At 35.4% G+C, this 25,899-nt stretch overlaps 1 protein-coding gene across 5 annotated transcripts in view; it reads left to right on the top strand.

Annotated features, from left to right (window-relative positions):
- The window catches only part of TRPC3 (transient receptor potential cation channel subfamily C member 3), a 72,425-nt gene extending 55,500 nt beyond the window's left edge, over positions 1–16,925 (top strand). For 3 of the 5 annotated variants that reach the window (XM_054683355.2, XM_063809818.1, XM_526676.9), the window contains 2 exons: positions 14,036–14,111; positions 16,587–16,925. In XM_054683355.2, the coding sequence (XP_054539330.1) occupies positions 14,036–14,111; positions 16,587–16,729 (219 nt within the window). In that variant the 3' untranslated portion in view covers positions 16,730–16,925. The remainder of the gene's footprint in view (positions 1–14,035; positions 14,112–16,586) is intronic. The other 2 variants (XM_063809819.1, XM_063809820.1) reach the window with 1 other exon arrangement.
- Positions 16,926–25,899: the final 8,974 nt, after the last annotated feature.

Genomic DNA, 25,899 nt, shown 5'->3' with positions numbered 1-25,899 from the left:
TAATTTTGTATTCTGCAACTTTACTGAATTTGTTTGTCAGTTCTAAAAGTTTTTTGGTAGAGTCTATAGGTTTTTCAATGTATACGATCATGTTGTCTGCAAACAGGGACAATTTGACTTCCTCCTTTCCAATTTGGATACCCTTCTTTCTTTCTCTTGCCTAATTGTTCTGGCCAGAACATCCAATACTATGTTGAATAAGAGTGGTGATAGTGAGCATCCTTGTCTTGTTACAGTTCTAAAAAAGCTTTCAGCTTTTCCCAGTTCAGTAAGATGTTAGCTGTGGGTTTGTTATATGCCTTTATTACATTGAGATTCTTTCTTTCTATACCTAATTTATTAAGATTTTTTATCATAAAGGAATATTGAATTGTATGAAAAGCTTTTATCATCTGTTGAGATAATCATACAGTTTTTATCCTTCATTCTGTTGATGTGATGTACGATGTTTATTGATTTTTGTATGTTGAAACATCCTTGCATTCCTGGGATAAATCCCACTATCAAGTGGGATTTTGATGTGATTTTGGATTTGGTTTATTAATATTTTATTGAGGATTTTTACATCTATGTTCATCAGGGATATTGGCCTGTAGTTTTATTGTGTCCTTATTTTGGTATTGGGGTTATACTGGTCTCATAAAGTGAGTTAAGAAGAATTCCTTCTGCTTTAATTTTTTTGATTAGTTTGAGAATAATTAGTATTAATTCTTCTTTAAAGGTTCAGTAGAATTCAGCAGTGAAACCATTTGGTCCTGGACTTTATTTTATTATTTTTTTGGGAGATGTTTTATGCACTCATTTAATCTTGTTACCTGTTTTTGGTCTGTTTAGATTTTCTATTTCTACTTGGTTCAATCTTGGTAGATTGAATGTGTCTGTGATTTTATCTATTTTCCCAGGTTTTCTAATTTATTGGCATATGGTTATTCATAGTAGTCTCTAGTGATCTTTCATATTTCTCTATTATCCATTGTGATGTCTCCTTTTTCATTTTCTGATTTTATTTATTTGAGTCATATCTCTCTGTTTTTAAGTTACTCTAGCTAATGATTTGTCAATTTTATCTTTTTTAAAAAAACTTTGTTTTGTTGATTTTTTTTATTTATTTTAGTCTCAATTTTGTTTATTTCTGCTCTAATCTTTATTATTTCTTCTACCAATTTGGGGTTTGATTTGTTCATGCTTTTCTTGCATGCTTTTTTCAAGCATTTTTGATGCTTTTTTTCCTTTATGTGCATCATTAGATTGTTTGAAATCTTTCTAGTTTTTTGATGGATGTAGGCATTTATTGCTATAAACTTGCCCCTTAATCCTGCTTTTGCTGTGTTGCATGGGTGTTGGTATGTTGTATTTCTATTTTCACTCATTTCAAGGAATATTAAAATTTCATTCTTAATTTTTTCCTCGACCCATTGGTCATTCAGGAATATGTTGTTTAATTTTCATGTATTTGCATAGTTTCAAATGTGCCTTTTGTTATGATGTCTAATTTTATTCCATTGTGGTCAGATAAAATACTTAATATAATTTTGATTTTATTAAGTTCCTGAGACTTGTTTTATGTCCTAACATATGGTCAATCCTAGAGAATGTACCACGTGCTGATTAAAAGAATATATGTTTTGGGGTTGGGTCTGGTAGCTCACACCTGCCTTGGAAGGCCAAGGCAGAAGGATTGCTTAAGCTCAGGAGTTTGAGACCAGCCTGGGCAACATGGTGAGACCCTGTCTCTGCAAAAGTGAAAAAAATTAGCCAGGCATAGTGGCACATGCCTGTAATCCTACATACTTGGGAAGATGAGGTAGGAGGATCACCTGAGCCCAAGAAGTTGAGACTGCAGTGAGCCATGATTGTACAACTGCACTCCAGCCTAGGGTACAGAGTGAGACACTGTCTCAAAAAAAAAAAAAAAAAAAAAAAAAAAACCAGAATGTGTACTTTCCAGCTGTTGGGTAAAATGTTCCGTAAATATATTTTTGGTCCATTGGTCTTGGTGTAGTTTAAATCTGATGGTTTTTTGTTGATTTTCTGTCTGAATGATCTGTCTAATGCTGAGAGTGAGGTTGAAGTTCCCAACTATTATTATATTAGGATATATTTCTCCCTTTAGACTTAATCATATTTGCTTTATATATCTGAGTGCTCTAGTATTGGGTGCATGTATATTTATAACTGGTATATTCGCTTGCTGAGCTGATCCCCTTATTATTATATAATGCCTTTCTTTGTCTCTTTTTAAAGTTAAAGTTTTACTTTTGGTAGTTACATTGTATTCCATCGTATGGTTATACTTATTTAATCATTCTTTTATTGATGAAAATAGAGGATATTGCTAATATTTAGCTATTATAAGCAATACTGTAGTAAGTCATTTTGTATATATAACATCTCAATCATGAACAAATACATGGAATTGTCTGGTTAAAGTATATTTGAATTTTAATTTTTTAGCTATTATCAAACTGATGGAGCTTGTACTAACTTACATTCTTACAATAAATATATGAGAGCACCTATTTCCTCCTTAATTTACAAACAGTGTGTTACCAAAGGTTTTTATCTTCACCAGATAGGTTAAAATGTGCTGCTTTGCATTTCTTTATCATGAATGAGTTTTACCTTCTTTTTTATGTTTAATGTTATATGTACTTATGTCTCCATATATATTTGCTTTTCTTGAAGGGCTTTTTGTTATCAATGAAGAGGAATTCTTCATATTTTAACAATATTAGCCTTTGTGTTATGACTTAAGAATGTTTTTACCAGGTTATTGTGTGTCTTTTTAATATTTAAAGTATTTTTTCCCATCCACAACTTTTTTTATTTTTGTATAGTCAACGTTACAAATTGTTTATGGCATCAGGTTTTGTGTCCTACTTGGAAAGATTTTTCCCCCATAGGAGATTATTTAATATTTTTAACTCATATTTCTTTCACTTCTTTGGACTCTGAAAATATTTGATTCATATAGAATATATTTTCATTTAACCTGTAGGATGGGAATCCAAATATGTTGTCTTTCCAGATTATTATACAGTTGGGTGTGTTGAATAATCTATCTTTTCTATTGATTTGAAATACCACTTTAATAATTTACTAAATTCCTGTATAAATTTATTTCTAGGCTTCTCATTCTGTTCCACTGATCTATTCATGCTGTAGAACCACATTATCATAATTATTATAGTTTAAGACAAAAATCAAACAAACAAAACACACATGTGCATACTTGCACGTGTGTACATACACACGCACACGCACACACACATACACATCCTTACTTCAGGGTTTTTATTTTACAGAATTTCCTATTATTTTTCCTTTCTTTCTTTCTTTCTTTTTTTTTTTTTGTGACAGAGTTTGCCTCTCTTGCCCAGGCTGGAGTGCAGTGGTGCAATCTCGGCTCACTGCAACCTCCACCTCCTGGATTCAAGCAATTCTCCTGCCTCAGCCTCCCGAGTAGCTGGGACTACTGGTGCCTGCCACCACACCCAGCTAACTTTTGTATTTTTAGTAGAGATTGGGTTTTACCATGTTGACCAGGCTGGTCTTGAACTCCTGACCTCAAGTGATCCACTTGCCTCAGCCTCCCAAAATGCTGGGATTAAAGGTATGAGCCACCAGCACCCAACTTCTTCCTTATTTCTCTATTTGAATTTTAAGGTGGGCTTGTCTGCTGGTATCTTTATTTTGATCACGTTAAGGCAAATTGATGCTTTATAATGTTGTGTTTTCTTTTCTAAGGATATACTTTTCGATTTATTAGGTCTTTTGTGTATTCAGTGACATTTTAAAGTAGTCCCCTTATTGTTTATATTAATTATGATTAATTTGGTGCAGTTCTCACAAAACCACCACATACCAACCTTTAAATGGCTAAAAGAAAATAGAAATTTATTTCTCTCTCATGTTCCTAATGTGGTACCTAACAATGTCAGGGACCCAGGCTTTTTCCATCGTATTACTGCATGATGAATGGCTTTCAGTCTAACATTATCTCATGTTCCAAGAAAGCTCCTGGAGCTCTGCCTATTGTTTCTACATTCCAAAATATAGTTAGAAAGTGATAGAGAAGAAAGTTCCTTCCTATAAGAAACTTCTGTAAAGTTGCACAAACCACCTATCTGCAATGGAGCCTGGGAAATAAAGTCCTAATTTCAAGTGGCCATGTGCCAAACTAAAAAGCTGTGGAAGAGAAGTGGCAGTCTCTGCTGAAGTGGATTATACTATATGTCTTGGTGTTTATCTTAATATTTTTAAACATACTTAGATCTCTGTTAATTGATTGATATGTTTCAAGTTTTATCTTTTGATCCTTCAGCTCTAAACTATGAAGAAAATCAATATCTGTATTTTATTTACACCATTTTCCCCCTTCCTCTCCCAGCTCCTGCTTGTTAAATTATTAGAACTGTGTTTGTTGGGGGAAGAAGAATAATTTTCTTAATCCCTTTAGGTTCAGTACCTGGGGGCTATGAATTAAACTGACAACTGACTGATAAACAGGAGGGGAAAAAAGGATTATTTATGCATGCAGTGCACATACCTGTAGAAAAACTCAGTGATGAGTGGCTCAAAGGGGTAGTTGGCATTTGGGGCTTATATACCAACTTAACAAGGGACAAGAAGTTTGTGGAGAAGGGATATGACAAAGGAAAAAGTGTTTGGGTTGCTAAAGGTAGTAAATTGTTGGAAGGTAAATATGTGGGAGAAACTGATAGAAGATACGGGTTATTTTAGTAAGGTTGCTTGTGCAGAACCACCTTGGTGCTGACTTTCTGTCCCCAGTGGTAATGATTGTTTTTCCTCCTGCTAATCTGGGAGGGGGAGAGGAGGAAGATCTTCACAAAGGGAAATGTATGTCCTGTTTTTAGGCAGTTGGGTTAGGGCAGAGAACTCTTTCTGTGTTTGCTACTTTTTAACTGCCTTTAGCTCAAAATAATCCTTATGCCAAAATGGCATATTTTGGGGTGACATATTCTGATCCACTTCACTACCTTGTCAGGACTATAGCCTACATTTGGTTTAGTTTTAGTCCCACAGTTAAACATAGTCAGTATTCACCACCAGTCTTTTTTGCCATAATTTTCTGTTTATCTCTTTCTTAGCTTAACTTTGTCTTTTGGTAGTTCCTTCAAGAAGAGTTTATGAGAACTATGTTCTCTGAGTTATTTTATGTTCTAAATTAGTTTCTATTTCTATATATTTATATTGACTACCTGTAATATACTTAGGTTATAATTTATTTTTAATGTATGTGTAGATGTTGCTCCAGAGCCTCCTGAAATGGAATGTTGATGTGGAAGAGTTTGAGGCCAGCCTGATTGTTTTCCTCATATAGTTGACTGGAGGTTTTAGTTTGAATGCCCCAAATATCTTTATCTTTTAAATCCTACAACTCAGTATTGATTGTTCTATAGATGGATCTGTATCAATTTTTCCTGGCATACACTATGGCCTTTCTATTTTTTTGTTTTTTAAGATGGAGTCTTGCTGTGTCACCCAGGCTGGAGTGCAGTGGCATGATCTCGGCTCACTGCAATCTCCACCTCCCAGGTTCAAGTGATTGTCCTACCTCAGCCTCCCAAGTAGCTGGGACTACAGGTGCCACCACCACACCTGGTCAATTTTTGTATTTTTTTAGTAGAGATGGGGTTTCATTGTGTTAGCCAGGGTAGTCTCGATCTCCTGACCTCGTGATCCACCCATCTCGGCCTCCCAAAGTGCTTGCATTACAGGCATGGGCCACTGCACCTGGCCACACTATGGCCTTTCAATATGTACGTCTAGTCTTCTTTTAATTTTTGAATAATTTTATTGAAATATCTCTAAACATTTTTTCTGCTCCATTATTTTGAATTTCTTCTTCAAAGACACCAATTTAAAGCCTGCTGAATTCTTCTTGACTGTCTTCCATATCTACCATTTTTTCCCTATTCATTTTGAATTTTTCATCCATTTCTATTTTTGGCTCCTTTTTCCTCAAACTTTATTTTTTAATTTTATTTTTAATTTACACATTATAATTATGCATACTTATGGCATACAGTGTGATATTTCAATACATGTATACGTTGTGTAAGGATCAAAGCAGTGTATTTGGCATGTTCATCACCTTGTTCATTTATCATTTCTTTGTTGTAAGACCATTCAACATCCTCTCTTCTAGCTATTTTAAAACATACAATACAATGTTATTAACTATAGTCCCCCTACTGTGCCCTGTAACACCTTAAATTACTTCTTCTATCTAACTATAACTTTGTACCTGGTGACCAACTTCTCCCTACTTCCCATTCCCCCTGCCCTCTCCAACTTCTGGTAGCCACTATTCTACTCTCTACTTCCATGAGATAAACTTTTTAAGATGTCACGTATGAGTGAGATCATATGATATTTGCCTTTCTGTACCTGGTTTATTTCATTTAACATTATGTCTTCCAGGTCCATCTGTGTTGCCACAAAGACAAAATGTCATTGTGGCTGAATAGAATTCCACTGTGTGTATATATACAACCATACTTTCTTTATCTGTTCATCTGCTGATGGACAGTTAGGTTGATTCCATATTTTGGCTGTTGTGAATAGTGCTGCAGTAAACATGGGAGTACAGATGTCTCTTCAACATACTGATTTCATTTCCTTTGGGTATATACCAGTAGTGGGATTGCTGGATCATATGGTAGTTCTATTTTTAATTTTTTAAGTATCTATTCAATATACTGATTTCATTTCCTTTGGATATATACCCAGTAGTAGGATTTTTGAATCATATGGTAGTTCTATTTTTAATTTTTTAAGGAACTTCCATACTGTTTTCTGTAATGGCTGTACTAATTTTACATTCCTATCAATAGTGTATGAGTTCTCTTTCTCCACATCCATACCAGCATTTGTTGTTTTTTGTCTGTTTGATAATAGCCATCCTAACTAGGGTGAGGTGAAATCTTATTGTGGTTTTGATTTGCATTTCTCTGATGATTAGTGATGTTGAACATTTTTTCATATGCCTGTTGTCCATTTGTATGTCTTCTTTTGACAAATGTCTCTTCAGGTCTTTTGCCCATTTTTAAATTGGATTACTTGTTTTTTGCTGTTGAGTTGTTTAAGTTTCTTATATATTCTGGATATTAACCCCTTGTCAGATGTGTAGTTTGAAAATATGCTTGATGTAACCCCATTTGCCTATTTTTGCTTTTGTTGCCTGTGTTTTTGAGGTCTTATCCAAAAACTCCTTGCCCAGACCAGTGTCCTGAAGTATTTCCCCTGTTTTCTTCTAGTAGTTTTATCATTTTGAGTCTTACACCTGAGACTTTATTTTGAAATGATTTTTGTATATGGTGAGAGGTAGAGGTCTAGTTTTATCCTTCTGCATGTGGATGTCCAGTTTTCCCAGCACCATTCATTGAAGAGACTGTCCTTTCCCCAATGTATGTTCTTGGTGCATTTGTTGAAAATCAGGTAGCTGTAAGTGCTTCCTGGTTCATAGACAACTGTCTTCTCACTCTGTCTCATATGGCAGAAAAGGGACAAGGAAGTTCTGTGGGGTCTCTTTTATAAGAGCACTAATCCCATTTGTAAGGGTGGAACCTAATCACCTCCTAATACCATCACATTGGAGGGGTAGGATTTGAACACATGAGCCTGGGGTGGACAAAACATTCAGTTCATAACAATGAGTAATAATAACAATTGTTTAGTTGTTAGAGATTTTTTTTCATGCAGCCTGATTATAATAGGTAAGACTTACCTTTAAAACTATTACAGAACTTGGAGGTGGGCGTGGTGGCTCACGCCTGTAATCCCAGCACTTTGGGAGGCCAAGGTGGGTGGATCACCTGAGGTCAAGAGTTTGAGACCAGCCTGGTTAACATGGTGAAACCCTGTCTCTACTAAAAAAAAAAAAAACAGAACCTGGTCTGCTAAATAGGGATTTTTCTTTCAAAGTGATAACTCTTAGAATGTACTAATTCTAATGAGGCTATCACAACTCAGAATATTTTTAGAACATCTTTAAAGAATTACTTTTATAATTAGTCCATAAGACTCAAAAAATGTTTCATTTTTTTCTAGTTACTGAACTTAGCTAATTATTCCTATTAATAAGACTTAGTGCCATGACTTTGCATTTTTTAAAAAAATGATCACATCCAACTTCAACAAACATGTAGCCATCACCAATAGGGTCATCACCTTATGTGTTTTATATCCAAATGAGGGTTTTTTTCTCCAAAACAATTTCTTCAAAGACAGAGATTCAAATATGCCCCAAGGGGCCACAGCGGAAGAGTTTCAAAAATGTTTTTATCAGGGCCAGACATGGTGGCTCACTTCTACAATTCCAGTGCTTTGGGAGGCTGATTTGGGAGGGCAGTTTGAGTCCAGGAGTTTGAGGCTGCAATGAGCTATGATCATGTCACTGAACTTCAGCCCTGGTGACACAGCAAGATGCTTTCTCTCAAAAAAAAATAAAAATACCAAAAATGTTTTGATCAATAGTGGTATTTATATTAAAATTAATTATTAATAGCATGTTGAAGTAATTCTTTTATGTGTGTAAAGAATTTTTTTTAACTGGGTGTGATTTTTTTCTCAAGAACATAGGACGATGGCTATGATTAAATTCTGCTAATTTTAACAATATTTTATTTATTATTTATTATAACGATATTTGTGTTTGGTTATTTCAAGTTAAAAGCACGCAGATATGCTATGATATGTTAAGAAATAGGAATTTATTGTGAGACTCCACAGAAGCTGGACTATGAGTTCTTGAGTTTTATTCTCTCTGTTGTCTCTTGCTGGCAGATCTGCTTTCACAGATGACTTCGCTTTGGTAACACCCTTGGTCCAAACAAATACATTATTGGACAGTCTTTGGCCCAGGTGGTAGACTCTGGTCCAATCCATGAAGGATATCACTGATGGCTTGGTTTTACTGGAAGCACATGACAGTTTTTCTCTAAATGGGGCAAAATGAGATGTTCCTGAACTCCACTCACAGTGAGCTTCAGGCACATTCAGGGACAACCCCTGTTATACATGATGTTAGGTTATACAGATACAAAGATATAGGTCATGCCTTCAAGAATCTCTCCATTGAAGTAGAATGGCAGTGCTGAGGTTAGGAGGAAGGAAAGGAAAGTATAAGTAGACAAATATTCACATAACGCTACATGCTATGTGGTATAGTTATGCCTATATATGAAATAGAAATAAATGTAAATGCAATGAAATATAAATAAAATGGTTTGGGAATAGAGAAAACAAAAATAGCTCAGAGCAGTCTGAACTATGTGAGGTATGCAGGCCCAGAGAACATGAGTATGGGACTTTCAGTCACAGCCCCCTACCTCTACCCATGCCTGAGGGCAGTTGTTTAAATTCATTTGTTCCTGACTTGCAGCCTCACCTGTTATCTTCATGTACCTAGAATTTGTGATACAAAGAACAATGTATAACCAGTCAAAAGCTTATGTTATTTCAATGTAAGTCCTTCATAAACAACTTAGGAACTGCCTCTTCTTTTACTTTAAAAAGCCACTAGTAATTGCTGCGAATTGGAGCACGTATTCAGGGCAACTTGAATCTGTGCTCCCCAGGTTGCAGTCCTTAAACTTGGCCCAAATAAACTCTCTACTTATATATTTAGTTTGCCTCAGATTTTTTCTTTAGGTCAACAGAACTGGGAAACCTAGAAGAGAAGATATTTTAAAGTCAATCAATAGGTTTGCAGGTCCCTCTTCAAAAAAAACAAAAAACAAAAAAATGCAGAAAAAAGTAACAGGTAAAAGTCAATCAAGTAGAAGAAAAAACAAATTTATTCTCTGTTGCCCCAAAGAACAGAATTTGGACCAATAGTTATTTTGGCTTCAAAACAAAGAAGTTGTTTTCTAACAGCTATAGTTGCCCAAAAATAGATTAAACCAGCTGTCTGGAAAAATAGCAGGCCCTCAATCACAGAAGTTTATACAGAAGCTGTGTAATGGTAATCTTTCACAAAGTTTCATGAGTGGTATAAAAACATGAAAAATAATGATTCCCAAGGTCCTTTTCCTTTCTAAAATTTTACTCTATACTTCTGAGTTTTTTTCTATTTGTCTACATCAGTCTTATTACCCTTCCTTCACACTTTTTAGATTGTTAAAATTCATCGTACAAAATCTACTAATAAGAGTCAAATTTGGCTTCTCTGTAGAATTAAGTGAGAGAATGAATGTAAAAGTACCTGATAGAGTGCTTAACAATTATTAGTTGAATTTGAATCAGTAAAAAATACCAAGTGAGAAGAAAAGCTTTCACTCCTTTCGGGAAGGAAGATATCTAACCACCCCGCAGCTACCCAACCACCCACATCTTATTTCTTCTCCCAGTCTTAACGGAGGGTTGAAAAATGAACTTGGGTTTGTTTGCAGGAAGGACTGTTTGAAGTAAGTACCGCCTGGAATCTTTACCTGGTTACCACTCAATTTCAGTTTTGGAACCTCTCTAGGATTTCCATACCCTGGACAGAGAAAATCAATAGTCTTTATAGAGTTAGAGTGTATTCCTTAAAGAGTGACTCACAGGCTTGTACCAAGAAAGCTATATAATTTCTGGAGGTTTGTGGAATGTGGAAGTTAATCTATAGACTTCTTTTGTGTTAGTTAGTTAGCAATTTGAGCAAGAGGGAAAAAAGATGAATCTGTTATTGGTCAGTTTAATTTCTTGTACCAGCTTTAATTAAAGAATCAGTTGGAAATTTAGTTAAAGGTAGTATTTAAAATGGTACTTTTACTTGTTACATATGAGTTTCATGGTCCTTGCTTATGGTACCATCATTAAGATGGATTTATCAAGATTTGCTTTACAGAAGCATAGATAATAATGAAAGAATAATAGTTATATTATTTGAGCACCTACTATGTAATTTACATGTATTGTCTCTTTTACAAGACACTGTCTAGCATTTCCATTACACAGATTAAGATACCAAGGTTCCAGAGCTTGTGAATGATGGAGTCACAACTCAAAACTACATGATTTGTTCTTGCAACTCACAGTCTCAACTGTGTTAAAGAAAACCAGAGCCAGACAGCAGCTAAAGTGGTAAAAACAGATTTTATTCAGGAACTATTGCGACAGGGGGAGAGAGACCTCAAGAGTCTTTGTTGCCTATTACACAATACTGTCTTGGGTTTACTAGACAAGCTTTCTAATAGAATGGGGATGGCCAATCTTTGTCTCCTTCTCTGAGCTGCAGATCATTTTAGAATTCTCATGAACTGTCTTTCCAACATGAACAAAGGGGTGGACTATTACCAGGTAGTGTCATGTGTGGGGAAGCTGATTTCTGTCTAATCTTAGGTACCTTCTTGCCTTGTGCAGAGGCTCAACTTGTCTCAGCACTACTGGTTAAATAGTCATTTCTTTTCCACCAATTTGTATTACTGCCTTTCAAGCTGCTTTCAACTGATACACATAATTTTGTATTTTCATTTTATAGGAATCTGTCTTCACTGTCCCCTAAATTTAACCAGATCCCTGATATGTTCACCCATTATTGTGAATGGTTCCATATCAATATGAAGTTTCACTGGACTGGGGACTGTGTTCACTGTTGTATTCCTAGCACCTGGTACAGTACCTGCCACAGAATTGGCTCTCAATAAATATTTGCTGAATGAATGAATCAGTCCAGTTTAAGATCCATCCAGCTGTGAGTCTGTCCTGGGATCTAGATTCTACAAAATTCAACAGGTTTTATGTCTTACAGTGACTGGAAAAATCAGCTTTTCCTTTTCAGTAGCGTGGGCCCTCTCAGTCTGTTGTTATTCTCTGCATAACATTTTGAATCTTCCTGGATTCTTCTCTTTTACTTGACCTTGGCATAATTTCTACTTTCTTAAAATTGAAGTATATATTTTCTACTCTCGCTATGTCTGCATTTTCGTTCAGGTCTTTTTCCCTTTCCTTTGTTATCTTTTATATACAATATTTGTTACATGCATAAGAATATGTATAATGCAAAATAAATTATGAAGCATAATTACATTCACACCTACGAAACCACCGCCGACCTGACAATGATAACATTATCCGTCCATTGCCTCTACTTATATGCACCTCGCTACCTACTCCTCTGCCTCCACCTAAGAGTTAATCCCTATCTTGAAGTTGGGTTTCTCCTCTTCTTGCTTTGATTTTCTTTTCAAATATAATTTATTATATGTGTCAGTATTCCTAAAAATATATTCTACAGATTTACTTGTTATTGAGCTTCATAAGAATAGCTTCATACTCTGTGGTCTTCTGCAACTGGAATTTTTCATTCAACATTATGCTTCTAAGATTCATCCACACTGTTGTGTGTGGCTATGGTGCATTAATTTCATTAATGAACACAATAACATTACATTGAAAATACTAAAATCTGTCTATTCTTGTTAATATTTGTTTAGATTGTTTCCAGTGTTTTGCAATTTCAGACAGGGTTGCTACAAACATTGTTGTATGTCTCTTGGTTCATACCTGCAAAGTTTCTCTAGGCCTTTTACTGAGAAGTGGACTTCTAGCTGAAAGGGTATGCAAATGTTCAACTTTAAAAGATAATACCACCTGGATGCAGTGGCTCATGCCTATAGCTCCAGCTGCTTGAGAGGCTGAGGCAGGAGGACAGCGTTGAGCCCAGGAGTTTGAGGCAAGCCTGTGCAATATAGTGAGACTCCACCTCTAAAATTTTTTTAATAGAAATCAATTTAAAAACTAAAAAGATAGTACTAAATTGTCTTCAAAGTTGTCTGCAGTCTTGCCAGTAAAATATAAAAGTCCCCATTGATCCATATCCTTTCTAACACTTGGCATAACCAGATTTATTAATCGTCCTCTTTATTAGATGTAAAATTGTGTCTCCTTTTAGTCATAATTTGTGTTTCCCTGCAACAGAGTTTGAAATTGTTTCTTAAGCTTGTGGACCCTTCACGTTTCCATTTCTGTGAAACATTTGTTTGTCTTTTGCCCATTTTAAAATCGGGTTATTTGAGTTTTTCTTATTGAATTAAAGTTCTTTATATATTTGTACATAAATTATTTTTAATTACAAGCATTACCAATATTTTCTCCCAGTTTATGACTTGCCTTTTCACTTTCTTTATAGTATCTCTTTAAACAGAAATTTTAAATTGTAATGAAGTTGAATTTATCAGTCTTTTCTATTGTAATCAGAAGTTTTAATCTTGTTTTTTTAAAAATACAGGTCTACCCCAAATTTATAAATATACTGTCTAATATAATACGTTCTTTTAAGGGTTCAGAAGCTTTGTCTTTCACATTTAAGATGCAAATGGAATTAATTTTTGTGTTCATGGTATGAAATAGGGCTCCAATTTAATTTTTTCCATATGGGTAACAGTTATCCTAGAAGAGCATTTATTTAGACGTAAAATAGTCACATATATTGCTATTAGAGAAAAGTATGCAATATAACAAAATATATGGCATTTAGAAAACATAAAATATAATACAGTAATTAGTATATATACAAATTTTAAAGAAAAGATATTGGAAGGGCATACACCAAATGAAAACAGTGATTATCTTTGGATGGTGAGGTTGCCAATCATTTCATTTGTTTATTTTGTTCTTCTGTATATTTTCCAAATTCTCCATATAGAGTATACATTGATGTATTTTTCTAAATACTGGGAAATAAGGTAGTGTCTACGGGTGATAATGTAGTGTCAATGTAACTTAAAAAGAAACTATTAGTTGAAAGAGGAGCCATGAATTCAAATCTTCAAGCTTAACTTCTTTTTAAAAGCTTCTTCCGTTTCTGAGGCAAAAAAAAAAGTATTGGTGGATTATGCAGTAAGTCTCAGTAGAAGGCATTAAGAGAGTTAAGTTCTGGAACCTGTGTAATTTTTCTATACATAGTTATAAAATTTTTTTCTCCCCTGAGTTGTTTGCTTTACAGGTATGTAAGCCTCTTTGGAAAATAGGATTCGGGCACTTATGTATATCATTGGAGATCTAATCATTTACTTTTGCCCAACAGCAGATAATGAAAAGACTTATAAAGCGGTATGTTTTGAAAGCACAAGTAGACAAAGAAAATGATGAAGTTAATGAAGGTAAGCATCTCCAACTTAAAAAATATCCTTTTATAACTAACTTAATGAACCTGGAAAACTTCGTGTTGAGGCATATTTTAAAAATCCAATCCCAGGTTATAGTTTGGATGCCTCTAAGATGGGAGGAGGATCTTATGTTACGTTTCTAAAACTTCATCTTTTAAAATAAACAGTTATTTACAGTATCGATCAGAGGCAGTTTATCTCTACTCATAGTGCCCTAACTGATTCTTAGAATGTAAAGACTGACATCTTTCTAGGAGTTTTTTAATCCTTCTGACATAAGGTAGTCAGTAGTATTGGTTACATTTTCAATGAGTTCACATTAGTGTTAACATTTTTCCAGTTAAGCAGATAAAAGAACAGTGACTCAAACAGAATTCATGTCTTCAGGAAAACCTCTGTTTTGTTGTTCAGAAACACATTTTTAACCTGTTTTTCTTGTCTGGTGCTTCTCTTTTGAATTTCACTTTCCCCCCTGCCTCCTTACTTTAAGCAAGCTTATTTTTTTAAGGCATATTTGAGGCAGGGCATCTGTCTGGACTATAAAAATTTTTTACCAAAGTCTAGGATGTAGAGCTAAACACAGGCCCAGAGTTGGAAAGAAATCAACCAGGGAGAAATAAGTTGCCCTAAAAATGGAAACTGTACCTTCCAACACCAATGAGATGCCACTAAATCTATCTACACTGATAAAAGAGGAAAGGGCTAAACTTAATAAAATTGTTCATAGGCTTTGAAGCCATTACTTGATTAATACAAGGAATCCGTTTTAAATGTAAGTCAATCCAATAGTGTATGTATGTAGAAGAGAAACCTGTGAATTTATAATTGATAACTAGCAAAAATCTAATCATGGTGACCTAATCAAACTGTCTCAGGAGAAAGGATTGGAATGAGGTTGTAGTTTAGAAAGCAGAAGTCTGATGAGTTGTACCGTAATCTCCATGGGGGGTGGGGAGGGAGGAACAAAGTGGGAAGAACTGTATGGCTAAAACGGCATAAAAAACAAGAAGCATTTCCCAAGCCCTTGCACAAAAGGGGAAAATCAATGAGAATTTGGAGTTTTGAACAAAGTTCTTTCTAAGAAAATGTGTCATATAACCTCCTCATTTAATTAATCAGGAAACTAAAATCTGAAGAGTTTGAGTAACTTGTGTTTCCTGAATTGGCAGATTAAATGTTTAATACAACACATAGGTTGTAGTCTCCCCATGAGTCGGGGACAAGGAAGAAAGGATAGTAGAAGGTGAAGTAGGGCAGGGGGTCTTCTGCGGTACTGATTGGTGTGAGAATCCACTCCTTCCACTGAAGTCTGCCTCATGATTTCAAATAAGATCAGTTTATTCCTTTTATATTGCCATATGCCAAAGGAAGCACTTTTTTTTTTTTTGCCACAAAAGGGCTCCTCAAATGTTTTGTGTGTATTCCTGAGAGTTAGAATTCTTTTCAAATAAAAATGCTCTGACTTTTATATAATAGAAGAATATTGAAATTATACTTTAAAGCATATTAAAGATACCAGGAAATATCATCAAAGGTGTGTTTTAAATGCCATTTTATTATAAAAACCTAAGTCAATGGTTTGAAGAATCATTCCTTAGATTCAAGGTAAATTCTTGCTCCAACATTCACTTTTGAAGGTCAGTGGTTTATCTACATTACAGTCACTTGCAAGAGAATCCAGTGTTTCTTTTCTTTTCTTTTTTAACCAAATACTGCCTCTCCTTGAAGAGAATCCAGTTTTTAATTGCAATATACGTATGCTCAAAATACTGCCAAACTGAATTATGGGAGCAATTTATTTTTATAGCCCAAACTCTCCTATTCTCTTCAGGAATATATTGTCAGTGGTATCATATCTAAACTCCTCAATTACACTGTTGCTTGTTACTTCCTTACACATTAGTCCTTTGTGCTGGACAAACTAATGTCTTCATGTCCATTGCCATTGCCTTCCCTAATAAACACTCCTTACTCTTTTTTCTTTCTTTCCCTTACTTCATATTTGCCTTAAAATTATTTGCCTGTCAGATAGATTGATTCATTTTTAGTAAAATTTAGTTTTTCTAGGATTCCCTTTGATCCTAGCAATGGGAGCTATTTGATGCAGGTGTCAACCTTTACACTTGAAAGAAACAAAGGGACTCCCTTGCAGTCAGAAAGGAGATATCTTGGCTATAGATCAGTTAACGGAGAATCACCTTATGTTAAAATGTAGGTCAACAAAAGGACAATACTTTAAGCTGAGTGTTACTTTAAAAAATATAGCTGGACTATTTTTATAGCTTTTTTCAAAGGTCAGTATACCTTTAAAGACAGATGTTTCTTAAATATTTTAAAGAAAAAACTTTGAAGTAGCTACCTTGGAGACCTTATGAAGCAAATACATTGATATTGTAAGAATTTCATTCTTTGTTCTTTTCTAAATCCAAAGAGCAACTTACCAATAATTTTTTAATGTCAATACTACAGGTGAATTAAAAGAAATCAAGCAAGATATCTCCAGCCTTCGTTATGAACTTTTGGAAGACAAGAGCCAAGCAACTGAGGAATTAGCCATTCTAATTCATAAACTTAGTGAGAAACTGAATCCCAGCATGCTGAGATGTGAATGATGCAGCAACCTGGATTTGGCTTTGACTATAGCACAAATGTGGGCAATAATATTTCTAAGTATGAAATACTTGAAAAACTATGATGTAAATTTTTAGTATTAACTACCTTTATCATGTGAATCTTTAAAAGTTAGCTCTTAATGGTTTTATTGTTTTATCACATTAAAATGCATTTTATTTGTCTGCTTTGACATTACAGTGGCATACCATTGTGTTGAAAAGCCCAATATTACTATATTATTGAAATTTTTATTCATTTTAGAGTGAACTCCACATCTTTGCACTACCTGTTTGCCTCCAAGAGACTATCAGTTCCTTGGGGACAGGGACCATGTCTTATTCATCTTTGTGTCTCCAGCATCTAGTACAGTGCCTGGTATATAGTAGGTGCTCAATAAATGTTGAAACCAACTGAACTGCCAACAAAATAAAAATAAAAAGTCTTCACTATGTAGCATACCTTCCCTTGTCCAAGTTCTGAAGAGGTTTTTTTTTTTTTTAATAGAAACTGAAGAAATTTTACAACCAGCTATGACTTGGTAAGACATTCTTAGAATTTTAGGTGTCACTGATAATCCTAGAACCATTGAGCCCCGAGTGAAGAATTTAACAACAAAATGGGTTAATGAAAAATATAATTACATTGTATATTTAAGTTTCATAGAATTATTTAAAACAACACATTAAAGATTTTTCTAAAATATAGACTTCTTGCTTTCTGTCTTAGACTTACATTTGTTGTTTTTCAGTAATGTGATTTTCTTTTAAGTTGGGGGTTATGCAGGGTTGTCATTTTATTATAACCATCTAATTTCTGCCTCTGCTGCTTTAATGCTAAATGAGATATCAACAGCTGACTTCATATCTCACCTGTGAGCTCCCTGCTGAGTTTTGGAGGGTCTGCTCATGGGAAGAAATAGGAAAGAGCAATGACTATGGGCGTACTTGGAAAGACATGGCCAAGCATCCCCAGGTGTGTTTCAGTTCCTTTTGGGGCATTTCTTGCCATCGTTGCTTACAATGCTTGACATCTTTGTTTTTTATCAAAGGATTCCAATTCCACTTTCTATATAAAATATATTGTGATATATCTACATATGCCTTATTACATAATTGTGCTGAATGCTGGTAATATCCGCAATGCCTCTTGACTTTAATTGGAAAAGGCATGCAGACCAGTAAGTTCCCCAGTCACTTCAGAGACTATAAAACACTCAAAGCATTTTTTAACCAGCTAGGTTTAAATCTCTCATAGAGTTATGTTTAACATCCTGAGTCTCTTCAGTCAGTTGCTGTCAAGTCGTATAGGAATACGAATTGTGATCATAGATCAAAGATTTTCAGAGGTCCTTAAAACCAACTAAATACATGCTACTTTAAAATCATTGCTATCACGCAGAAAAGCTCTTTAGACATGAAGACAGAAATAAGTGTTAAATGGAACTACATAAAGCTCTTTAAAGATTATTTCTTAATTTCTACTTTTTGGGAGTTAAATTAAGAAAGGAACTTTATAAATGTTTTGCTACCATTGTAGAACACTTCATTAACTTTTGTGCCATGCTAAGAGTATTCGTCTTAAACATTTTTCAAACTTTATGTACTTTATGTTGTGTCTCAGAACTGAATAAAATATTGAATTTTTCCATTGTTATATGTTACCATATGTTAAGATAGTAAAGATACAAAGTTTCTATAATAGATGTTTCTGATAGTTTTATAGTATGGTCCAGGATTCCAAGTGTGAAAAGTTTTTGCTTATAGCTATGGAACTGAATATTTTGTAATTTTCTTCTTTGCGGTTGGAAAAAATGTTGAATGAAAAGGTGGCAGATTCAGCTGGGGACATTCAGCCTAAGATCCTTGGAATCTGAAGATCAGAGAAGTATGAAGATAAGCCTCATGGTATCCACACCATGTGGATAAAAAGCTGACTTTTTTTTTTTTTGTCCATGCCCCTCACAACTGTAGAGCTCTTAACAGGCATTTTTTCTTTATTTACTATGTACAAACTGGTATAGTTTTAAGATTTCATCTTTTTCCTTATTCATCATTTCAAGGTGTTGTTTCAGAAGAAGGTGTGATGACAAGGTGTAGTGAGTGTGGTTGATGTTTTTGATGCCCTGCCCAGATGCCCTCTACTGGACCAGTGCACCTGTCTCCCAGATTCTCCTGTGCAGTTCCTAGCCAATCACTTCCCCTGGAGAATTGCCCTCAGCTAAAAAGAAGCAGCCTTGCTCGGGATGTGATGCCTCCGCCTCCCCATGGCCAGTGACTGATGGGTGGGGGCACAAAGGGCTGGCCCCTTGTCTCAAGGTGGGGCCAACTATTCGGTGCAGTTCATGCTCCAGAGCTCCTGAAAGGATTAGGGTGATGCCAGACTCAAGCTGAGATGAAATCCTGGTTTAGATTCTTCCTCTGCCTTTTCCAGTTTCCTTCCTTCCCTTTTCCCAGAGAGCATCCCCTTAATGAGTCACCACATCCAAATCTTATTAGGTTTTGCTTTTAGGGAACTCACACTAAGCCATAAGGTATTAATGTGGTAGCATACGGTTGAGATGAGGATTAGTCGAGGGGATTGCTGTCAGAATTAGTCCTTCACTTGAGGATAAAGATAGCTCTGGGTCAGCAAGTCTTTTCCCTAGTCACTTTTAACAGGTACCTTTGGGAAAACAAACCTCAAAGAAGTTGTTGGGGGCAACTCAGAGAAGGGAGCATTTAAACAGGACCAAAAACAACTTTATAGAAAAAAACATTAATTAAAGGATTGTCAAAGCCCCGGGACTCTTTTTTCCTTGGGACATCTCTCATTTTTTACCTCCTTGCTATTCTTATTTTTTTCTCATTTACAGATAAAAGAAAGCAACACTCAAACTGCTTCTTAGACTTATTGTTTGAAAAGTTGGGTACTTTATAAGTGCCTGCTGTATTGAATTTACAGAGCACCCGTGACTTTATGGAAGTCACAATCTGTTGAAAAGTTTGGGTTCTTAGACTTGAAATAATGAGAAAACTTTGAAAAATGGTACACAGTATCTTTACAGAGTTTATGCACAATAAAAACAAAAATGATACGTTGTGATTATTAAAAGCAAATTTGGTACAATTTAGGATAACTGTCTTACCCAATATGTCAATATATTTATATTTCAAATGTGCAAGCCAAGTGAAAGCAGCTTTTATAAATGGGAAGATAAATTGTCTTATGGACAATGTCTAAAGAGAACTGAAGCCACACTAATGACTGTGGTATGGGACAAACCATTTAACTTCTCTGGTCTTCATAAATAGTTCAGGCAAACAGGGTTATGCTACATCAGGGGTTCCTAGTCCCTGGAGCTCATAGAGGTGTTTTAGCAGGTTAATGTCATCATCCAAGGTGGTAATCTTTCTTTGTGTCTTTTTAAATTTTTTAAATAAAGTTTTTAAAATACATTTTTAGAGGCGGGTCTCACTATGTTGTCCAGGCTAGTCTTGAACTTTCGGCCTCAAGCAATCCTCCTGCCTCAGCCTCCCAAAATCAGGCTGGGCACAGTGGTGCACACCTGTAATCGCAGCACTTTGGGACGTTGAAGCAGGTTGATGGCTTCAGTTCAGGAGTTCAAGACCAGCAGGGCAACATGGTGAAACTGTCTCTACAAAAAATACAAAACAAATTAGCCGGGCGTGGTGGCATGTGTCTGTGGTTCCAGCTACTCAGGAGGCTGGAGTGAGAGGATAACTTGAGCCCAGGAAGTTGAGGCTGCAGTGAGCTGGTTCACGCTACTGCACTCCAGCCTGGGTGACAAAGTGAACCACCCCCCGCAAAAAAAAAAAAAAAAAAAAAAATCTAAAATGGGTATTTATAACTTTGTTCAGTTTAAAAAAGAGTTTGAGAATTTCTAAATTTATACCATGTGTTAGGGGAAACTAATGTTTTTACTCATGACTCAGTCACTCAGCTGACCACCACTAGCGTGTTGATGGTTTTAACTTTAATGCAGTTTAAATTGCTTTTATTTTTAGCCATAAGTTGTTTAACTTATACTCATAATGGTTGCTTTAGCACCATAACATAAGGTTATAAATTACTGAGGTGCATGGTAATTCTGCAGATTTGTCTCTAAAGTGGTCTTTGTTACATCTGAGAGGCAGTCATCTTCTGTTGAGTTTTATAAAGACCACCAAGATGTCTCTGATACCCTAAAACATCTTTAAAAAGAGGACACACAGTGGTAATTTAACTTGACATTTTCTTTATTGTGAATAAAAATTCCTCACCCTGCTAATTAATTATTTGAGGAATACTTAGTAGGTTGAAATCTTTACTAATCATTTAGAAACAAAACATAGTATGTACTTTAAAAATAATAAATTGCATTTTTAGATGCAAAATCAAAGAATTCCAAATATCATATTATGCAAACTTTTTGTATTGTTTTGATACTATATCATAGCCTCATTTCACTGTTTTAAAATAAATTTGAGCTTCAAAATAAACTTTTACTTTCCTTCTACACAATTAATTGAACAGTGGACATCACTTGCTAAATGGAAAGTGAGCACTGCCAGCATTGTCTGTTTTTGGTGTTTTTTTTTTTATCTATTCATTAGAACCATAGTATTTCTTCATTATTAATTTGTATGAACTATTTTTTAAGATATTAACTCTTTTCTCCTATATTTTTGTTTTCATTTAAACATTGTTGTGACATATTGAAATGTTTATCTTTACTTTTCATTTTTTTTAAGTTAGTTTTTTGTTTGTTTTTTAGAAATGGGGCCTTGCTATTTTGCCCAGGCTGGATTGTTGGGCTCAAGCAATCTTGAGCCTCAGCCTTCAAATAGCTGAGACTACAGGCATGTAACACCATATCTGCTTTTTTCCTTTGTGGTTTCTTCTATTCCTTTTGAGATCAGTTTCCTTCTATTATGGGCTGAATTGTGTCCCCTCAAAACTCATGTTAAAGTCCTCGCCTTCAGTATCTCAGACTATAACTATAGTTGGAGATAGGGTCTTTAAAGAGGTAATTAATTTAAAATGAGATAATATAACTGGTGTGCTTATAAAAAGACAAGATAAGACACAGACAGACATAGAGGGAGGACCATGTGAAGACACAGGGAGAAGATGGCGATCTACAAGCCAAGAAGAGAGGCCTCTGAAGATTGGTTTTATTCCCTGCTGACACCTTGATCTATGACTTCTAGACTCCAAGACTGTGAGAAAATAAATTTCTGTTGTTGAAAAGCCTCCCAGTGTGTAGTACTTTGCTATGGCAGCCCTAGCAAACTAATACTATATCCTCCAACCTCCAAAATTCTGTAAAATGCTATCCAATTCTATTTTCTTCTATCTTTTCTATGGCTTTATTTTTCAGTTGACTTCTAAAATTTATTTGTATTTTTTTCTTGAATCTAAATTGATATATATTTCCCCCAAATTGCTGAACAGCTAACTCATCTACATGTATTGTGTATTTTAATGTGGAATTATTTTAGCCTCAGAGAAATAATTGTCTGGAACATAGGGAAAACTTTTTCAGATATTGCTGCAGTAAATAACTTCTCTTCTTAAGAAGCACCTCTTCTCAGGGATTTAATTCTTTTTGTTTCACAATTATTTGTGAACTCTTTCCTGGAAAACCACAGTGGCTCATGTCTGTAATCCCAGAACTTTGGGAGGCTGAGGTGGGCGGACCACTCGAGCCCAGGAGTTCAATACCAGCCTGGGCAACATGGCAAAACTCCATCTCTACAAAAAAAAGAAAAAAAAAGAAAAAGAAAAAGAAAAACCACAAGAATCAGAAAAGTAGCTGTATCTGAACTTATCTGTATTTCCCCAGGCAGAGCTCTATGCACATTAAGGAAGGACTGATGAAAGTGAGTCAAAGAATGTCAGCTCTTAAATCCTGGGTCACTATGGGTCAGTAGTAGTCTGTGGGGCCCCGAGAGTCAGGGGTGGTTCCTGAGGCCTTTTCACAGGTGTCTGCAATTTTGAAACTATTTTCATAACACTAAGTTGTGATTTGCCGTTTCACTCTGCCAACATTTGCACTGATGGTACCGAAACAATGGTGGTTAATACTGCTAGTGCTTAAGCATAAATCAAAATAGTGGCTCCAAACTGTACTAGTAGACACCTTATTCTATATAACATGCACTGATAGGAAACAAAAATCATTTCATATAAAAATGTTCTTAACGAAGCAGCAACATTGTTAATATTATCTTTTTTCTTTTTTCTTTCTTCTGATTCAGCCCTCATTTATTACATCTTAACTCTTGAATATGTCTTTTTAAATGTTCTATGTGATGACATAAGGAGTATGTATAAAATCCTTCTACTGAATACTGAAATACATTAGTTGTCTCAAGGAAAAGCACTTGTGGGATTGAGCTGCTAGCTGAACTTCCTGCTTTTTTCATGGGACACTTTTTATTTGAAGGAATTACTCACAAATTATGATTATTCAGACTTAGATATTTGGCATTTACTTTCTTGTGAATTCAAGAAGGGAACCTGTCAGTTCAAGGAAAACAATCGACATTTGTTGCCAATGTGTAAATTTCAAACTTTCAAGCACAAATTTGAATTTTGGAAAATATGTATTCACCATCTAAGTTTGACAGATCTCCCATACTCGGGACTTTACTGATGAGATCCATGGTGATACTAACAGATGGAATTTTTTGATGTTGTGTAACGAAGTCACAGTTCACATTGCAACTAACCTTTCAAAAAACTACTACTTGTTGAGTTTGGACCAAATTTTCTTCATATACATGAACAAAAACAACATATAACAATAGATTGAATGCAGTAGCAGATTTGAAGCTCCTCCTGTCTACTATTAAAATGGACAGAAAATAGATTTGCGCACAGTACCAGTTATTTCATTTTATTTTTTTATTTTGGAAAATATTTTTTTTCATTAAGATATTTGTCATAGGTTTTAAAAAAACACTAATTGTTTTCAGTTCTAATGTCTAATATGGTAAAAATCAATAGGTAACTCATATAAACAAATGGTCTTTATACTTTCCAAAGCAATCTACAGATTCAGTGCAATTCCCATCAAAATATCATTACTACTTTTCACAGAACTAAAAAAAAAAATCTAAAATTCATATGGAACCAAAAGACAGCCTGAATAGCCAAAGCAATAATAAGCAAAAAGAACAAATCTGGAGGCATCACGTTACCACACTTCAAATTATACTGCAAGGCAAGTTACCAAAACAGCATGGTACTGGTAAAAAAAATAAAAATAAAAATAAATAAATAAAGACACATAGGCCAATGGAACAGAATAGAGAACCCAGAAATAAAGCCAAGTACTTACAGTCAACTGATCTTCAACAAAGCATACAAAAACATAAATTGGGAAAAGGGCGCCCTATTCAATAAATGGTGCTGGGAAAACTAGTTTAGCCACAGGTAGAAGAATGAAACTGGATTCCCATCTCTCACCTTATACAAAAATCAACTCAAGATGAATCAAAGACTTAAATCTAAGACCTGAAACCACACAAATTTTAGAAGATAACATTGGAAAAACTCTTTTGGACATTAGCCAAATGCAACAAAAACAAAAATAAATAAATGGGACCTAAATAAACTAAAAAGCTTCTGCACAGCAAAAGAAATAATCAGTAAACAGCCCATAGAGTAAAAGAAAATATTTTCAAACTGTGCATCTGATAAAGGACTTGTACCTAGAATCTACAAGGAACTCAAACAAATCAGCTAGAAAAAAACAATCCCATCAAAAAGTGGGCAAAGGACATTTTTCAAAAGAAGATATACAAATAGCCAAGAAATATGAAAAGATGCTCAACATCACTAAATCACCAGGGAAATGCAAATTAAAACCACAGTGAGATACCACCTTACTCCTGCAATAATGGCCATGAGGCAGGCGGATCACGAGGTCAGGAGTTCAAGACCAGCCTGGCCAACATGGCAAAACCCTGTTTCTACTAAAAATACAAAAATCAGCCAGGCGTGGTGGCGGGCACCTGTAATCCCAGCTACTCGGGAGGCTGAGGCAGGAGAATCACTTGAACCCGGGAGCCGGAGGTTGCAGTGAGCCGAGATAGTGCCATTGCACTCCAGCCTGGGGGACAAGAGCAAGACTGTCTCAAAAAAAAAAAATTTTTTTAGAAAATATATGTTGGCGTCGATATGGTGAAAAGGGAACACTTTTGCACTGCTTGGGGGATGTAAATTAATACCACCACTATGGAAAACAGTATAAAGTTTCCTTAAATAAATAAATAAAGGTGGAGCTACCATTCAATCCAGCAATCCCACTACTGGGTATCTACCCAAAGGAAAAAGACACATATACACGCATGTTTATAGCAGCATAAGTCGCAATTGCAAAGATATGGGACCAACCTAAGTGCCCATTGACTAACGAGTGGATAAAGAAAATGTAGTATATATACACCATTGAATACTACTCAGCCATAAAAAGGAACGAAATAATATCTTTTGGCAGCACGTGGATGGAGCTGGAGGCCATTATTCTAAGTGAAGTAACTTAGGAATAGAAAACCAAATACTGCATGTTCAGTTATGAAGATGCAAAGACATACAGAGTGATAGAATGGATTCTGGGAACTCCAGGTAGGGAGGAGATTGGGAGCGGGGTGAGGGATAAAATACTACATATTGGGTACAGTGTACACTGGTGGATGACGGGTACACTAAAATCTCGGAATTCGCCACTCAAGAGCTCATCCATGTAACCAAAACCCGCCTGTACACCCAAAACTATTGAAATAAAAAAAAATTAAAAGTGAGAGAAAACCCACAAAAAGCAAATGGTCTTTGTGCTCCTCAACTGTTTTTAAGAGTTTTGTAAATAAGTCCTAAGGCCAAAAGTCTGAGAACCGCTGCTGTAAGCTAGCACCTATAACGGTGGAACCTAATTCTTTGTGGGACCCTTTCCAATGTCAGAGTGAAATCGGTCAGAATCTAGCAGGCTTAACTAGTTTTTTCTACAGCGATAAGGAAAGAAGTCCAGTATTAGCCCTGGGCCGCGGTGAGGGTGGAGCCAAGACTGCGTCTGGGGTCTCTGTGGAAACCGCCCTGTTTGGGTCTCCCGGACCTCGCCTCTTTGGTTCCTCTCCGCCTCTGATTGGAACACGCTGTCAGTGGGCGGTGCTTCGGGAAAGGGGCG

The sequence above is a fragment of the Pan troglodytes genome, chromosome 3, assembly GCF_028858775.2.
Source record: "Pan troglodytes isolate AG18354 chromosome 3, NHGRI_mPanTro3-v2.0_pri, whole genome shotgun sequence".
Taxonomy (NCBI): domain Eukaryota; kingdom Metazoa; phylum Chordata; class Mammalia; order Primates; family Hominidae; genus Pan; species Pan troglodytes.
The sequence above is the reverse complement of the archived record's forward strand: the minus strand, read 5'-3'. Positions and strand labels throughout refer to the sequence as shown.